This window comes from Danio rerio, chromosome 7 (genome assembly GCF_049306965.1).
Source record: "Danio rerio strain Tuebingen ecotype United States chromosome 7, GRCz12tu, whole genome shotgun sequence".
NCBI classification, from domain to species: Eukaryota; Metazoa; Chordata; class Actinopteri; order Cypriniformes; family Danionidae; genus Danio; species Danio rerio.
Window position 1 is genome coordinate 38,474,125 of NC_133182.1, and position 18,381 is coordinate 38,492,505.

General features: G+C 36.3%; 2 protein-coding genes across 2 annotated transcripts; both read left to right on the plus strand.

Moving 5' to 3' along the window:
• Positions 1–1,152: 1,152 nt before the first annotated feature.
• Positions 1,153–5,067, plus strand: cnep1r1 (CTD nuclear envelope phosphatase 1 regulatory subunit 1). Its single transcript, NM_001017874.1, has 6 exons — positions 1,153–1,221; positions 1,819–1,890; positions 3,873–3,946; positions 4,034–4,143; positions 4,241–4,295; positions 4,403–5,067. The coding sequence occupies exons 1-6, from the start codon at positions 1,197–1,199 to the stop codon at positions 4,442–4,444; spliced, it is 378 nt and encodes a 125-aa protein (NP_001017874.1). The 5' UTR covers positions 1,153–1,196; the 3' UTR covers positions 4,445–5,067.
• A 982-nt stretch (positions 5,068–6,049) lies between these two features.
• Positions 6,050–17,928, plus strand: gpatch1 (G patch domain containing 1). The gene is made up of 19 exons (NM_001204123.1): positions 6,050–6,132; positions 6,278–6,412; positions 6,493–6,578; positions 6,658–6,821; positions 7,613–7,710; positions 7,824–7,873; positions 8,055–8,300; positions 8,712–8,862; positions 9,653–9,732; positions 9,846–10,050; positions 12,018–12,368; positions 12,471–12,649; positions 12,832–12,959; positions 13,373–13,679; positions 14,311–14,593; positions 16,156–16,290; positions 17,292–17,386; positions 17,473–17,609; positions 17,696–17,928. The coding sequence occupies exons 1-19, from the start codon at positions 6,063–6,065 to the stop codon at positions 17,721–17,723; spliced, it is 2,928 nt and encodes a 975-aa protein (NP_001191052.1). The 5' UTR covers positions 6,050–6,062; the 3' UTR covers positions 17,724–17,928.
• The last annotated feature ends 453 nt before the right edge of the window (positions 17,929–18,381 follow it).

Consider the following 18,381-nt stretch of genomic DNA (forward strand, 5'->3'; position numbering starts at 1 on the left):
TGTTGAATTTCGATCAATGGGAAAGTACAACACAAGTAAATATCAGCATATATATATATATATATATATATATATATATATATATATATATATATATATATATATTTTTTTTTTTTTTTTTTTTTTTTTTTTTTTTTAACAACAGCAAATGTACAATTTAAACATGACATCCAAATAATACAAATGGAACTAATAACATAAACTAAAATATAAATTACATAATCAAGATAAATAAAAATATATTCAACATAGATCTTCCACATCTTCAGCTTCAATATAGAAACCTTTACAATGATAATATGATTTAACCTATCCAATTAACAGCAAGTTTACTATTCAATTAACTTCAGCTCCTTTGCAACTATAATCGTATCTTGACATTTCTTGCTATTATTATACTGGAGTGAGTCTATATATAAATGAAAATCTACAATATAAACCTTTAAACAAGGTTTAGAAATATTAAATCTACAATTATGAATATGAAATTTACCAAATAAAATCAAAAGTTTCATTATAAATTCCACAGGTAAATAGTTTGAGTCAAAAAAATAACATCTTTGGGGGTCAAATTACCACTAAAACCTGATTTATTTTTACATTTAACTATAAGTCTAATTTGAGTTATAAATGTAGTTCCTCATGTTTATTACTTATGCAGAAAAGAAAAGATGTTATTTTTCCATCCAATATCTTCAAAACAAGAATTTAAAAAATCCACTTGGTTTTAAAGCTTTGTTTTTGAAAACTATTAATCTAATAACGTTTTTACTTTTTTTACCACAATAATTTACCCAATTTAAGTATATATCAGAGCATTTTTGTTTATTGTATTTTAACAATACAAACATATTAATCATAACAATGGATGACAACAAGTACAAAGGTAAAAAAAAAAACAACCGAGTACAGAGGCAAATTATAAAATTAAACGATATTCATAAAGTCTATATAAAATTTCACAGTTTTAACACTTTTTTTGCTGTAAACATTTTGTAGAGTAGTTATTAAACAGTTTAAGTCACAGAGAAAATTCTGTATATCAGAGCATATTTAAACTTTTATACAGCTTTAAGATGACGCACTCCACTCTAGTAGCCAATGAGAAGAGAGTGTCTGCGATTGGCTGGTTCACGCTGACGGCAATTGCGCGTGTCCGCAGGCCTGAGCTGAGCGAGCAGCACCGGGGAAGAGCAATGAATTCATTAGAACAAGCTGAAGGTATTTTTCAATAGGTCCAATATTACTTTAATGCACTTCTCTGCTGCTGTAGTTTTTTGATATAAGCGTATGGTCCACCCCTTTGCTATGGCAAGTTATACGTGTTGTGTTTACATCGAGCTGCTAGCATGTTGGCTAGGACACATCAAGACGTTTACGTTAATCTGTGAAGAGTTCTCGATTTTATTGACATGCATTGTAAAAACAAATATACGCTACAACACAGTACACTAACCCGAATATTGACTTTAAGCATAATGTTGCCAAGTCGTATTAGCCTCTGACTTATGCCCCATGCAAAATAGTCTGCTTTACGTTACATTGAGTAGTCATAAATGCATTTGTTTCTTGATAAGGCTTGTTCAGCGGATGAGCATGTTCTTTTAAATCGCTTAAATGTAAAATAAGTTAGTTTCATAACTATTTGCTGTTTATATTTGTTATACGTTTTCATTAATCATATTTCAGTAACTGTTACCACATCAATATGACATCAACATAATGTGGCACGATGGACTTTTAATTAAAACTGGAAAATGGATTGTGATTTCCTTGCTGTCAGTACTGTGCTTGTACAGTTGTTTTCTTCATCCACAGACCTGAAGGCTTTTGAGAGAAGATTGACTGAGTATGTGTCTTGTTTGCAGCCGGCTACTGGTCGTTGGCGAAGTGAGTCAGTCCAGCTTGCCTGGTCTTATATTTATTGAAATTCAAAAGCTGTCTAAAACTCAGACTATGTGTTGAGAACTGTACATGCATACTAAGTGCCCATAACACACACACACACACACACACACACACACACACACACACGACCCTATTTTGCCTTAATCCTTCATGGCATAGATTCAACAAGGTACTGAAATACATCCATGAAGTGAATCTCCCATTCCAACACATCCCAAAGGTGCTCTATTGGATTGAGTTTTGGGGACCATTTGAGTACAGTGGACTCATTGTTATGGTCAATAAACCAGACTGAGATGATTCGCATATTATGACATCACGTTATCTGGCTGGAAGTAGCCATCAGAAGATGGGTAGATTGTGGTCTTAAAGAAATGGACATGGTCAGCCACAATGCTCAGGTAGGCTGTGGAGTTGACACGATGCTCAATCGGTACTAATGGGCCCAAAGTGTGCCAAGAAAATATCCCCCACACTATTTCACTACCACCACTGGCCTGAACTGCTTGTAAAAGGTAGGATGGATCCATGCTTTCATGTTGTTGACCCCCAATTCTGACCCTACAAATTCCTGAATTTTCCTGAATCAAGACTCATCAGACCAGGCAACATTTTTCCAATCTTCTAAGTTCAATTGTCCAATTTTAGTGAGCCCATGCCAATTGTAGCCTCAGATACCTTACCTGACAGGAGTGGCACCTAGAGTGGTCTTCTGCTGCTGTTGCCCATCCGCTTCAAGGTTCGACATGTAGTGCGTTCAGAGATGCTCTTCTGCAGACCTCAGTTGTAACGAGTGGTTATTTGAGTTACTGTTGCCTTTCTGTCAGCTGGAACCAGTCTGGCCATTTTCCTCTGACCTCTGGCATCAACAAGGCATTTGCGCCAACAGAACAGCCATTCACTGGATATTTTCTCTTTTTCAGGCTGTAAACCCTAGAGATGGTTGTGCGTGAAAGTCCCATTAATCATAAGTTTCTGAAATAGTCAGACCAGCCCGTCTGGCACCAACAACCATGCCACATCCAAAGTCACTTAAATCACCTTTCTTTCTTATTCTGATGCTCAGTTTGAACTGCCGCACATCGTCTTGACCATGGGTACATGCCTAAATGCATTGAATTGCTGCCATGCGATTGGCTGATTAGAAATTTGCATTAACAAACAATTGGACAGGTTTACCTAAAAAAAAAGTGTCTGGTGAGTGTATATATATATTGGAGAGAAAAGTCATGACATGGATAGTTTGGTGATCCATACTCAGAATTTGTGTTTGCATTTCTATGTCACATTGGCACACATACTTAAAGCACTGGGCAGCCATTGCTGTGGCACCCGGGGAGAAGTTGGGGAATCAGTACCTTGCCCAATATAAAATAGTGCCAGTTTTGCAAATTGCATATTCATTAATACAGGACTTATTTGGCATTAAAATGCTAAAACAGAAATTTCAGAATGTCTAATTTACATTGCACACAAGCAGTAAGAAAAAAAGATAAAAGAGAACATTATTATCATTTATACATAAATTAATTAGTAATATTAATAATTATTCCTCCAATCTCAAAGATAAAAATAAAAACCTGACCACAATTTCACATCAGGGTCGAATCTAATACTGTGTCTAGCTCTACCAATCATCCTATCCATAACTGTATGTTGTAATATTGAATTAAACCATTAATCACTGTTTATTAAATGTTTAGTTGTTCAATGTATAATTGCATTTTAGCTAGCTCGGAGTGATAAAAATCAGTTTTACGCAATGTGAGTGCAACATTTCTGAAAATAAACCAAATACAGGACAAATTGGTATTTTTTTGTGTCTAGTACATATGACATTTTTCTGTAACTCTTAAACAAATTGTCTTACACTTTTATAACACTTGTATATCCACAAGTTCTAAAAATGAGTTGTGGCTTACACTCCCTTGTTATCATTCATTAATGCTGCTTTCTATTTGCAGTGATTTTGATTGTGGTATCTGTGTGCACGGCTACAGGAGCCTGGAACTGGCTAATTGATCCAGACACCCAGAAAGTATGTGAAGTAAAGATATGTCAGATATTATGTTCTGCTTTGTATGCTCTGATAATTGTTTCCCCCTTGTGTCCTTTCTTTCTACAGGTTTCTTTTTTCTCGTCTTTATGGAATCATCCGTTTTTCACTATCAGCTGCGTGACTCTCATTGGCCTCTTTTTTGCTGGAATACACAAGCGAGTTGTTGCACCATCTATGTATCCTTTTCAGTGTAGCAGTGTGCATTATTCAGTCAATCTATTTTCAAAGCTGCAGATTGTAAGTAACTTCCAGATTCTCCTTAACCACTTGCAGAATTGCTGCACGCTGCCGGACAGTACTAGCAGAATATAACATGTCCTGTGACGATGTGAGTATTTTTTGCTATCATTGAATAATTGCTCTTTGTGTTTACACTGATTAAAAAAATCCACAGCAACATTTCATGTGCAAATTGTTTTTCTCTTTTCCTCCTAGACCGGGAAACTTATTTTGAAACCACGACCTCATATCCAATAGCACAGAAGAGACAAAGAAGCATAGTATTTCATATCAACTTATTAATCATCAAGATTGCACATAGGCCTAAATGCCAGGAGATCCAAAGCGTCTGGAGGTCTGTCTCCAAATGTGACTCTAACTGCCCTCTGCAATTTATGAAGAAGCAACGGAAGCTCAAAAGGAAACCCCATTTTGAACAGAACGTTGCTGATTTTTAGAAAACATCCTTCTTATTCTGTTGGAAGATTTCAATTTTACTTGATTGTGGATTTTGATGTCTTCATTTGTAATTCCGTGGTCCTGTTTTAGATGCATACGGTGTATGTATTTTTAAGTTAATTGCTGAACACGATAATAAATACTAAATGTAGATATTTGTTCAACTTAATCTGGTTTTTACCTATAGGAAACGTATATTTATGCCTATGACATGATGTGCTGCTTTTGTTTTTTTTAAGTACTTTTATGCAACCAAAGGCTGCACTAGTTGTTTAAGATAAAAGGGAAACAGGCAAATGATATCTTAAGTGAGTGTCAATGTTGACTCAGATTTTATTTACTGTCACTTAAGAAGTAAAAATCTACAAGAATGTCTTTAAGTGAACTGTGTTGGCAATAATAAAAGTTGTTTGTTTTATGGAGTTTGTTGTGCTGTGTTATTAATATTACTGAACTTTAGAATGAATTAACATGAAAGACTAATATATTTGGCTGTTTAAACGTCAGTTACAAGTTATATTTGATTGTTACTGTGAAAAAATTAATACATTACTTTTTTTAGTATATTTTGTATCATCAAATCCATAATATAATTGGTAAGTACCAAAACATATTAGTGAATCAACCTTTTGAGGTGTTTTTTTCGCTTCTCAAAATCAGCACTATGCCCCAAAACGAAAATGTACTTATAGTTGCTTATTTTCAAGTGGTTCTAAGCCTTTGCTGTGTATTTTGAATCCTAAAGATTTCTTATAGAAGGTTAACCTGCAACCATTGACTTTTTTCACGAACACATAGCCTAATATGGAAGTTAATGTTTACAGCTTTTTCTAAATATGCTTTTGTGTTCAATATAATAAAGTAAGTCAAATGGGATTGAAAAAAGTAAAAAAAAATGTAGGTAAACTAACAGAATTGTCAGTTGATTGAACTTTATTTTAAATGTTTTAAAATACCTGCAGGTATGGCTTTCTTTTTCATTTGATTTCAAATTTTACTTTATTAACGTCAGGTATAAAACAAGTAACTTACAAATTAAATACAAATTTAGATTAATCGACGTATAACGTATTTTATCTACGTTATCTCGTCTCCAAATGCTGGGATCATAATAAATAGTTAATGTCCGCGAGAATCGCTTTGACCAATTTTGTCCGATTCGTGAATCAATTGTAACTTACCGTAGTCATGGGCTGAATTCGTAATCGCATACTAAAGCACTGTCACTATTTTGCCATATTATTTTAATTTAGAGAAAGAAAGTATGGGATGCTTATATCCAGTTATTAAACTAGTGTTAGTTCAGTTCGGGTTGGAGTACATTCAATTGAGTCACCTAAAAGATCCGAGTCAAAAAAGATCGGTTCACGAACCGGACATAGCAAGAGCTCACACGGCCACCGTACTTATTGTAAACATGGCGTCCGACGAAGACAGCGATGAAGATTTTGTGACTTACGGGACTCCCTTAGAACCTCTGGAAGAAGGTATTGTATTTGTAAACTTACTCTGTTTTGTTGTTCTTCTCAACATATTGATGCATTCGAGCTGTGAACTTTTAATAAAAATCAATAAGCGTAAATTTGGCACACTTCCCTAGCGATTGTCACTGTTGATCCATGTTTATTTAAGATGAACCCAGCAGAAAGCCAATACCTGTGCACGAGCAGACTGTTAAAGATGAGAAGGGTCGATACAAAAGGTTTCACGGGGCTTTTACTGGTGGTTTCTCCGCTGGTTACTTCAACACAGTGGGCTCTAAAGAAGGTCAGTGAGAGCCTTTATCAATGCACTAATGCTGTTAACCGAGTCTTGTATTAATTTAACTAATCTACTCTGTTCTTTAGGCTGGACGCCGTCAACATTTGTATCATCTCGACAACAAAAGTCCGAGAAACACAATGCCAGACCAGAGGACTTTATGGATGAGGAGGTTATTGTGTGACTTTCAGTGTCGGTTAAGTTCTTGGGTTGTATAATGTATTCCTAATAAAGAGTGTGTTTATTTGAAGGACTTTGGTGAGCATGGTATTGCACCGCGAGAGATCACCACAACAGACGAGTTTGCCTCTGAGAGGAAAGATCAGATAAAGGACAAAGCGCGAGCTGTCAGCTCTCTCGCTGCTCTGATTCCTGGTGACCCTGGACTGCTGGAGGAGTTCATTGCCCCTGCACGGTACCCAATGCCCTATGGTCTGGCTGTAGTTAGTTACAAAGGGTTCATTTTCGGTTATTTAGTTGAAGTTGCTTATAATATACTTGTCTTAAATACTGTAAATCAGTTCAGAAAAGCAGAGTGATTTGTTGTGAGCAATTCCATACAAATGTCAACCTTGCAGAGAAAAAAAACTTTACACCAAAATAGTTAAACTCTTTCTAAGATGTTTGTGTTGGCTTGTATTTTACAGTACCGTTAAATACTCAAAAATATCTCTGTTATCAAGCAGTCATATTTGATTTTCCAAAGTCACACAAGTGCCAATTTCACATCTGTCACATCCGTAATGGAGAGGTGTCATGCATGAAATATGGAGTTTATTGCTTTGAAATATTTCATGTTTTGATGCATCTAAAGTTGCGTTCTTTTTTGCAGAATAGTTGTATTTGATAACTAAAGTATGTTATGTTTGTTATTAAATATTTAAGTATATCAATCTTAAAGAATGAATAGTTTATTTTTTATGATCAACTAATGAGATTTATAGTTATTTTTTTATTTAGTGTTGAGTTAAGTGATTGAATTACTTTTCAAAGTTGGTGTAATTGAAAAGTACTCTAAATAAAGTTTTGTTGTATTTAGAAATTATTATATATATATATATATATATATATATATATATATATATATATATATATATATATATATATATATATTATTATTATTATTATTATTATTATTTTTAAAGACATTTACCCAACACTGACTGTAACGTAGCTGTAAACTGAAGTGCTTGCTGTGGTCACCAGGTCATCCATTGGTGTGGAGCTGCTGAGAAAAATGGGCTGGAAAGATGGCCAGGGAGTCGGTCCAAGATTGAAAAGAAAGCCACGCAAGCAAAACACTGGTGATGAGAGAAGACATGGAAAAATAGCTGTTTTGAGTTTATGTGTGGAGAAAAGATGTGATTTATATATATATTTTTAATCTGTTTACCTTTGATATCTTTCCATCTTTCAGGCAGAGTTTATGGCTGTTCTTTGCCTCGCAATGGATCAGAAGAGTCTGAGGTGGATAATTGTTTTTTTAGTTTTGATAGTTACAATTTTATTATGTTTGCTTGAATCTGAAATTGACATGCTAAGTATGTGTTTTATTAGTATAAGTGCTTTCTTTGTGACTTAAAGAATTATTTCTTTGAATGAAGACTGAAGAAACTATACTTGATTTTATTTATTTATTTATTTTTAGGAGGACGATGATGAATTTGCTCCAGAGAATGTGACCTTTGCCCCTAAAGATGTGGTCCCGGTGGACTTTACCCCTAAAGTGGACTCTCATGGTCTGGGTTACCGAGGGTTGAACCCTTTACAGGCCCTGGGTGGTGGATCAGGATCAGGACATATAAACCTTTTCACGCTTCAGTCTGACAGAACAACCAACCTATTTGGAGACAGAGCATCTGGACAGGAGCGCAGGGGTGGGATTGCAGGACAGGTGAGGTCAAAGTGCCAAAAACCTAAAACTAATTTAAAAGGAAAAAATATAATAAAGGTAAGGTGTGCCCCAAAATGAAAATTGTCATTATTTATTCATCCTTTAATTTTTTCAAACTTCTTATGAGTTTTCTTTCTTCTTTTAAACACAAAATAATAAATTTTGAAGAAAACTGTAAACCTGTAACTATTCACTTCCATAGTATTTGTTTTTCTGACCATAGAAGTCGATGGCTACAGGTTTTCAGCTTTCTTCAAAATATCTTTGTTCGTGTTCAATATAAGAAAGAAAACTTGTAAGAAGAAGAAAAAGAAAGAAACAAACTCAGGGTTTGGAACCTTAAGAATATTTTTTTGGGTGAATTATTCCTTTAAGAGAAATAAGCTGACATCAGTGAATGCATGTGTGCAGGCATTTGGAGTTGGTGCAATGGAAGAGGAAGATGGCGATATTTATCATAAAGACTCCATGTCAAACTATGACAATGTGCTGGGAGGAGAAGAGCCAGGAGATGGACTGTACGGATGGACTGCTCCCCAACAGTACACTAAAAAGAAAAATGGTTAGTGGCAAGAAGTCCATAGCTCTGTTTTTATAACGTCCTGATAAATTTAGTTTGCTTTAGGATTTTTAGGACTGGGTACTTTGAGTATCTTTTTAATGTGATTAAATTGGCTGTGTCTAAAAGCTGGAAAATGTTAAAAATTCAAATCTTTAAGAGTTAAGCTAAAAACTCTTTTAAAAACACATTTTAAACATTTCCTCCAAACCTAGTAACATGTTTCAAAACCACCTTTAATAAACTGCAGTAAAAACTGCAAATTCAGTTGCCAGAATTCTGACAGGGATCAAAACGAGAGAATGTATAACAACTCATAACGCATGAAGGTTTGGAACCACTTAATAAATAGTGAGTACATTTTCATTTTTGAGTAAACCATCTCTTTAAAGTGCTATATAAAAATTGATTGATTATTATTATTATTAAAAAAACAGGGCTAAGTATAATTTTGGCTCTTGCTGTGTATGTACAAATATAATATCTTAAATTGACCATATTATCTAGAGAGAAATTGGCATTATTGTAATGAAATATTTCTCTTGGTATCACCAAACCTCTTTAGTTTGTTCTACATATCCAAATTTTAAACCGCTTTGCTATAAGTTTGTTAACTAAGTTTTGTAAGGTCTCTTTGTGCACAAACGCTGTATGTGAATAATTTTTAAGACATGACAGTGAGGCAACAATTCGGCTGGCTAAGCTTTAGTGTGCAGCCACTGTTTAGTGTGAAAATGTCGACTCTACAGGAAAAATGACTGTTCTTGACAAATGTGTTTGTTTTTTGTTTCAGCTTTAAAAAGAGTTATGGCCTATTCTGGCAGGATTCTGGATGGCTTTGCATTGGCCTCAGAAGTCACAGAGATTAAAACGGTAATATTCTGTTCATTCACAATATATGAACTACACTGTTTTTTTATTAATATTCCTCATTTGATGTGAATAAGTTGAGCAGTTAAACTAGTATGTTTTTCTCTGTATTCTAGGTCTATCCTCCCCCTGATTTGCCTCGTGATTTTCGACCTGTACATTACTTCCGTCCTGTGATTGATCCATCCACCGTCAGCCCCATCGTTGCTCAGGCACTACAGCTCTCGCGTGGACAGCTTTCACAGGATGCATCACAGCAGGGCCGCCACAAGTTAGACTCCACTCAGAGACGTGACATGCTGGGAGAATCCGCTTTACAGGGTGAGGAGCTCACAAGTTACTTATTCATTCATGCATTCATTCATGGATTCATTCATTCATTCACTCACTCATTCATTCACTCATTCACTCATTCATTCATTTTTTTCGGCTTAGTCCCTTTATTAATCAGGGGTCACCACCACGGAATGAACCCTTAACTTATACAGCATATGTTTTATGCAGCGGATGCCTTTCCAGCTGCAACCCATCACTGGGAAACACCCATACACCGTCATTCACACACATGCACTACAGAAAATTTAGCTTACCCAATTTACCTGTACTGCATGTCTCTGGACTTGTGGGGGGAACCGGAGCACACGGAGGAAACTCAAGCAAACATAGGGAGAACATGCAAACTCCACACAGAAATGCCAACTGACCCAGCTGAGGCTCGAACCAGCGACCTTGCTGTGAGGTGAGAGCACTACCCACTATGCCACCACGTCGCCCACAAGTTACTTAATCCATTATTATTTGTCCCACTGAAAGCTAATTGATTTGTTCAAACAGTTTCATTTACTCTTGAATACATTAATATGACTCTACCAAACTTACATTTAAATCCAATCTTTAGCTCTTTGCCTATAGACCGCTAGGTGACTGAGACCAGCAGGGGGTGCTTGACCTGCGGTCTGTGAGTCCTAATGCCCCAGTAAAGTGAAGGGGACACCATACTGTCAGTGGGCGCCTTCTTTCTGATGAGAAGTTAACCAGAAGTCCTGACTCCCTGTGGTCATTAAAACTACTATGGCACTTCTCATAAAAGAGTATGGGTGAACCCTTGTGTCCTGGCCAAATTCCCTCAATTGGCCTTTACCCATCATGACCCCCTAATCATCCCCATCTACTGAATTGGCTCCATCACTGTCTCTCCACTCCAACAATAGCTGGTGTATGGTGAGTGCACTGGCGCCGTTGTCCTATGGCTACTGTCACATCATCCAAATGGATGCTGCACACTGAAGGTGGGGTGGAGAGACCCCCCGTCATGATTGTGAAGCGCTTTGGGTGTATGGCCATACAGGATAAATGCGCTGTATAAATACACATTACTACTTACTATATGAAAATTGTGTGAACGATCACTGATGGCACCAGATCTGTGCTGCATTTATTTAACTTGGGTGTATCATCATGAAAATACTATAAAATTAATTTTATTAATATAAAAATATATTAAAAATCAATTTGTAAACTGTGCATATACATGCAATTGCAGCTGGCTTCAGATTAGGGCTGTCATGTTTTCACCACAAAATGATCACCATAAAATCTTTTTTAATTATGTAAATATGATTGTTTTTGGTCAGTGAATCTTTAAAAAAGAATAAAGTTTTTATTAATTATATAAGTGCGTACTAAAAAGTTACTTCCTGGAAAAAAGCAGTTTAGAATGAATATAATCAGAACATATTGACCATGTAGTTATTTTATGAGACATCAACATCAGCATCAATTACAGTTCACTGCCACTCACAAAATTGTTTCCCTTGGCCTCATGAGTCATGACTCATGAGATGATAGGTCATTTGGGAAGAATACGATTAATCTACTCTAACTAATAATTTGGCTATTTCTTTTTTGTCGAATACTATTTCATACCTGTATTTAGTATTCAAGTATGTGATTTTGGATACAGCTTTTTTTTTTTTTTTTTTTTTTTAAGATGAGTGACAATCAGTATAAGGCAATACCCATTTTACAATGTCAACAAGGTGGATTTAATTGTGATAGATTATAATGAAACATTATAATGGTTTTATTGTATGTGTAATGTTAAAATTATATAATATTGATATACAATTATCTCACACTTATCAGCAGCATTGAATGCTACAGATCAAAAGCCCTTGTGTAAAATGTATTCTAAAATTGGTGTTATTTTTGAATGCTAAAGAATAAAGATTGAATAAAACTCATAACTCAAACTTGATTCAAAATGTATGTTTGTTTATGTTCTGCAGGCCCCAGTTCTGTGTTTGAGCTGCTGGAAAGTAAAGATAGAGAGCGGCTGACTGAGATCCGCAAAGCAGCAGAGAGCCAGAAACCGTCGGAGAGTAACCTTTCGTCGGCTGTAGATCGAGCCGTTGTGGTGGCTTCAGCTAAAGCAAAAGCTGCCGCTCTGCAAGCCCTCTCCAGCCGTTTCCAGTCAAGCTCCACACAGCCTCAGCCTCCCTCTGAAACCCAGATGGCCTTGAATGCTTGGTCTGGACCCACTGCTGATGCTAGCAAAACCTTCAAACCATTCTCAAAGAATCCTCAGAAACAGGCCCGCTATGATCTGTACATTAGCAAACTTAAGCAGGGTGATAAAGGTGAGTTCGAACATTTGTGATCGATCTAATTTATCCTGATGTTTGCTAACCTAAATGTGGCTCAGTGCTTATTTTTCTGATGGCTTTGGTGATGATTTGCAGATGCTGTTGAGTTGAGTCTGGACTCCTCTATGACAGAGTGGGAAAGAGGAAGAGAAAGAGAAGAATTTGTGCGTGCTGCTTTACTCTACAAGCCCAGCAGCTCATCTCTCTCTTCACGCTTCACACATGGAAAACATGAGGAGGACACTGACACTGTGGATGTTGCACAAGAGCAAGAGGTAAAGAGATCTGCTTTCAGTATAGAGAGTTAGCTTTTGACACACTCATAACTGTTCAGGTAAAATGTACTAATTTGTTCAGAAAATGATTAATGTTGAGTAACTAAATGTTCCAGTTTTGTCTACTGTTTTAGAACTAACTTTATTATAGTCATAGTTTACCACTCTCTGTCTTTATTTAGAATGATGTGGATGACAAACAGGCTGCTGTGAAGATGAAGATGTTTGGGAAGCTTACCAGAGACACGTTTGAATGGCATCCTGATAAACTGTTGTGTAAAAGGTTCAATATTCCCGATCCTTATCCAGGGTAAGACATTCGGTTCTGGTGGATCAAATCACATGCTCTGGCTGAAGAGGTTTCTTTACTGTTAAAACATTTCAAGAAAAAAATGTTCACAAAAAAAAACGTATTCAAACTGATGATATGTACTGGTGTACATTTGCAATTTACATTTTCATTTACACTCATTTTGGTTTTGATTGTAGTTAAAAAAAATCTATTTATGTATTGCATTAGATGTAACTTGCACAAACTGTCATGGTAAAAGTCAATGGAATCTCTATTTTACTTATTTTTTAACACCACAATGAGAATTTACTGTAAAGAAATTCTTAATTACATTTGTTGTTGTTATCATTTATGTAATTTATTTAAAATTGCCAGAAAACATGTTTCTTTTTTGCTCTGTAACATCCATTTATTATGTCTGTCATTTGCAGGTCCAGTATGGTGGGAATGCCTAAAGTAAAGAGAGATAAGTACTCTGTCTTTAACTTCCTAACCATACCGGATGGCAGCCAGGTCAACCCAAGTGATCCCAAACCTTCCAGCTCAACCATTCCTCGAGTGACCGCAGAAGCCTCCAGTAAGAAATCTAGGTGGGACGTACCAGTGCAGGCATCTGAACCTAAAGATGCAGTCAGTGCCTTTCTTAGTGAAACTCGCAGTGAAGTTTCAGCGACCCAGCAAACAGAGGCTGAGGTCAAGACCCAGACAGACGCTCTACCTGCTTCTGCCACTTCAGAGGTACCAGCGGATGATGCATGTGTGTGTGTTTAATAGAAAGACTTCACTCATGTTAATGTCATTAATACATTCATTTTCCTTTCGGGTTAGTCCCTTTATTATTCTGTGGTCGCCACAGTGGAATGAACTGCCAACTAATCCAGCATATGTTTTGCACAGCGGATTCCCATCCAGCTGCAACCCAGCACTGGGAAACACCCATACACACTTGTATTCACACACACATACACTCGTACACTATGGTCAGTTTAGTTTATTCAATTCACCTATACCGCAAGACTTTGGACTGGGGAAAACCGGAGCACCTGGTAAAAACCCACATGAACACATGCAAACACAGAAATGCCAACTGGGACTTGAATCAGCTACTTTCTTCCTGTGAGGTGACTGTGCTAACCGCTGAGCCACCGTGCCACCCCTTCATCCATAACTATAAAGCCTAGAAAATATATTTATGAATTAGTGACTTTGTTCACTATTCAGTGTTTGTGTGAAAGCATACATTATAGCTGTTGATCATGTCTGTTCTCAGAGGTCTTGGATTAAGCTACTTGACTCATGGCTTTATCTCTCTATTTGACATCCATTTAGAGGCTTATTTTAAATCTCAATGTAATCCCATTTTATGCAGGTAAAAGTGGCCCAATCTGTTGAGAAGCAATCTGATCAAAAGAATGAAGAGGAGGAGGAGGAGGAGGAAGAAGAGGTGAGGCCTTCAATGGATCTCTTTAAAGCCATCTTTGCCAGCTCATCTGATGAGAAAAGCTCCTCTTCATCTGAAGATGAGGCTGAAGAGGAGGAAGAGTTGGCCCCTCCAACATCTGAAGCAGCCCAGAGCACTACTACATCTGGGACCGTGATTCCACCCATCCCGGCTCAGTTCACTCCTGCTCCTGACATCAACAAAGCAATGGGTATAGAACGGCTGAAGATTAGATATAATCTGTGCCTCTGCATTTATATTAGGGCTGTGCAATTAATCGAAAATGGGATTTCGATTTTGGCTTTTAACGATTATGAAAAACCATTAATCGAGATAAATGATTATTCCATCACGTACCGCCCCCTTTCCAGTTGTACACGTGTGAAAACTCTTTGCCTCTGCAAAGCTCAGTTCCATGTGAAAATGACTACAAGCATGTGCTGTAATGTAACTTTTGCAGCACGGGATGCGCATCACTCATTATTTTAAAAGCGCAAAAGAGCACGCGTGCTGTTGTGTGTGTGCGCACCGTGTCTGGCCTCGGACAGGTAGCGTGTGTGTTTGCGCGCGCTTAGCCTCGGACAGCAGAGCACACACACATCTAACGCGATCTTAATGTGAGCGCTTTATTGATCAAATACATGCACACTTGTGTTAGAGCGCGGTGTTTATTGATTATTCATATTAACCCTCACTTGTGTAATAAACTCACAAATTGAGAATCAAAAGACACGTGAAAGAGAAACTATATCAGAGCTGCACTATTCTTAAAAAGACAGCGTGCGATATTCCTGCTGCTGCAGACTGTTTTTATTATTAATCAATAATAAAATCAAAAATACAGTGAAGATGCTTAAAGCAGTTTAAATAGCACATTTAATAGCTCATTTCTAAAAACTGATTACTTTTATCTTTGCTATAATGACAGCACATTATATTTTACACATTATATTTATAGATATTCTTCAAGATACTAGTATTCAGTGACATTCAAAGGCTTAATTTGGGTAAATAGATAAGTCATTGTATAACAGTAGTTTCTTCTGCACACAATCAAACATATATTGCTTAAAGGGGCTAATAATATCGAGCTGTTATAGGTTTCAAAATATTCAAACCTGCTTTTATTCTAGCTGAAATAAAGCAAATATGCCTTTCTCCAGAAGAAGAAAAAATGATAGGAAATACTGTAAAAAAAAAACCTCTGTTAAACATCATTTGGGAAAAATTTATTTATAAAAATAAATTCACAGGAGGATGAATAATTTTGACTTCAACTGTTAATCGTTTTGAATAATCGTGATTACAATTATGACCAAAATAATCGTGATTATGATTTTTCCCATAATCGAGCAGCCCTAATTTATATGTTCTGAGTAGGCACAACATTTGATTTAAACCCTAATTCATGAACGTTAGAAACATTCATTATCTGTAGTTAGAGTATGAGTGAATAGAATTCAGACATGCTATATCTGTAATGTTGTCATTATAATAAGACCTACCTGTGGCTGTTGTCGCTTCATTTGCGTTCTCCCTTGGACTCATGGAATAGTAATGCATCCATTGAGTGTGCACTTCAGAATCTCGCTTTAAAGTTATAGGTCACTCGGGTACTACCAATTTGGTTTACTACTTTGCTCACAAACTGTTTTTGTATACTATATTGTATTAAAGTAAGTGCTTTCAGAAGCACCAGATTATTTATACGGATGTACCATGAAAATCTATATTGTTATGCATAATTATCTGCATCATTTTTCTTTGCTTTAGATTTGAAGCATCTCACAGTCCAGAGTGTGCCATCTGCTGAAACTACAGCCCAAAGTACCCAATCCTCCTTAAATGCTCCAGCTAAATCACAAGGCCTGGACGAAGAGGAGTTTGGCCCCAGACTGCCACCTCCTGGTCAGTCTCTGTAACCACAGATGGTTAACCACAGTCTCTTAACAACCTAATTAGGCTTTATATGAGATGTTTGAGTTTTTCAACCACCAATAAACTCTCAGTGAAAGGTCGATGTTCATAAGGTTTTTTACAGCATATATAATGTAACTTAGTTCAAACATAGTCTATTAAATAGACTTGAGCTCTTGTTTAGTTATTCAAACGTAAAATGAAATGAAGGTTTAAATTCAAGGTCCGTAAGATACAGCGTGTGAGCTCAGAAACTCCTTTAGAAAAATGATTTTACAGTTTTTTTAAAGACATGACGTAGAATAATTTACCATTGTGCTTCTTGTCTGTATGAGACCAACTTTATATTTAAACAGTTAGGGAGTGAAGATCAATGATTTTATACCTAGCAGATCTTAAACACGGCGAGTTTATAATGGCATGACAGTTCACCGGAAACACCTGAGTGGGTTTGTTAAGTCTTCATGTTAACACTAATGTCTTTAACCAGTAATAATAATAATAAATAATAACTACAACATCCTTTGCGTGGGTTTCCTCCGGGTGCTCCGGTTTCCCCCACAGTCCAAAGACATGCAGTACAGGTGAATTGGGTAGGCTAAATTGTCCGTAGTGTATGAGTGTGTGTGTGGATGTTCCCAGAGATGGGTTGCGGCTGGAAGGGCATTCGCTGCGTAAAAAAACTTGCTGGATAAGTTGCCGGTTAATTCTGCTGTAGCGACCCCGGATTAATAAAGGGACTAAGCCGACAAGAAAATGAATGAATGAATGAACTACAACATGCTTTGAGATAAATAAATATCTAAATCGAAAGTCACTCGAGATCCTGAAATAATGGATTTAATTTGTAATTTTTAGGTCATGATTTATTTTCTGAAATGTTTGAATATGTATGTGCCGTAATATTAGATCACCTTTTTTATCCAGGGATTTTTTGCTGCCTTGTATTTTATAAAAATGTTAAATTTTAATGTTGTACTTCTTTTCACCAGGGTTTGTGCCATCTACACACTCACCGCAAATGAAGAAACAGAAGAAGAAAGATAAAGAGAAGCACAAAGGCAAAAAACACAAGAAAGAGAAAAAGGTGTGTTCTCCTAGAACATATTATCCTGGTCTGATGTCTTTGCAAAACTAGAAATGACATTAAGTTTCTCACTGTTCTTTTCTTAGAAGAAAAAGAGCAAGAAGCATAAGCATAAAGGGAAGCAGAAGAAGAGGCATGAGGAGTCTGACAGCAGCTCAGACGACACCGACTCCAACAGTGAAGATGTAGATAGAGATGTGCCCACCAGTGAACTGCTCCAGAGGTCAGAGCTCAGATTTTATAACACTCAGCATTTTGCTATTTTATTTATTCTAATATCTAATCAATCCTTTTCTCCTGTGACTTTAGGTTAAAAAATCTCAAGAACAAGAGGTAGAACATGTATGAAGAACTGCCTGTCCTTTGTGAGGATTCTGTTTTAGAGAAATGTCAAGAAGCTACTGTGTGTGTGTGAGAGAGACTGTGTGCGGGTACAAATGTGTTTGTGTGCCCACATGTTTGGTGCATTTATTTACATAAGTGTACCTGATTTCAAAATATGTTATGATTACAGAAATTTGTCATAAATAAATAATAAAATTGAAAAAAAAAATGTATATATACATTTTTTGCCCATGATCAACTTTAGATGCATGTCAGTGCAGAAAATTAAAGTGTAAGTCAAAACTTCAAATGAAATGTGAAATAATGAGGTCCTATTCGTTAACTCTAATTACTTGAGTTGTAAATGTCCCACATACCTGAAATGAATCAAAGTAGGAAAGCTCAAGTGAAATTTAAAACAGTTAATCGAGGGGGTTTATTCTCTCTCAATAAATTAATTGATTTTGAAGTGTCCCACCTGACATTAGACTCCATTTAAACCTGCTATCAAACCTGCTTACACTGTACAAGTAGATAAATGCAAAACACATCTACAAAATGTTTTTCAGCTTGTTTATATAGATTACAAAATTTATATGTTGTGTTTTTGTTGTCACAACTGTAAAATAACCTAACAGTAGTTCAGATCTTGTTAAGGTGGAAGTCCTAGG

What these genes read in the sequence shown, in the direction of transcription:
- cnep1r1 (NM_001017874.1), top strand. Translation starts at nt 1,197, where the DNA reads ATGAATTCATTAGAACAAGCTGAAG. An exon ending in TTGATCCAGACACCCAGAAA is followed by an intron (nt 3,947 to 4,033) that starts GTATGTGAAGTA and finishes TTCTTTCTACAG; the next exon opens with GTTTCTTTTTTCTCGTCTTT. An exon ending in ATAACATGTCCTGTGACGAT is followed by an intron (nt 4,296 to 4,402) that starts GTGAGTATTTTT and finishes TTTTCCTCCTAG; the next exon opens with ACCGGGAAACTTATTTTGAA.
- gpatch1 (NM_001204123.1), top strand. Translation starts at nt 6,063, where the DNA reads ATGGCGTCCGACGAAGACAGCGATGAAGATTTTGTGACTTACGGGACT. An exon ending in AGGACTTTATGGATGAGGAG is followed by an intron (nt 6,579 to 6,657) that starts GTTATTGTGTGA and finishes GTTTATTTGAAG; the next exon opens with GACTTTGGTGAGCATGGTAT. An exon ending in ATGGATCAGAAGAGTCTGAG is followed by an intron (nt 7,874 to 8,054) that starts GTGGATAATTGT and finishes ATTTATTTTTAG; the next exon opens with GAGGACGATGATGAATTTGC.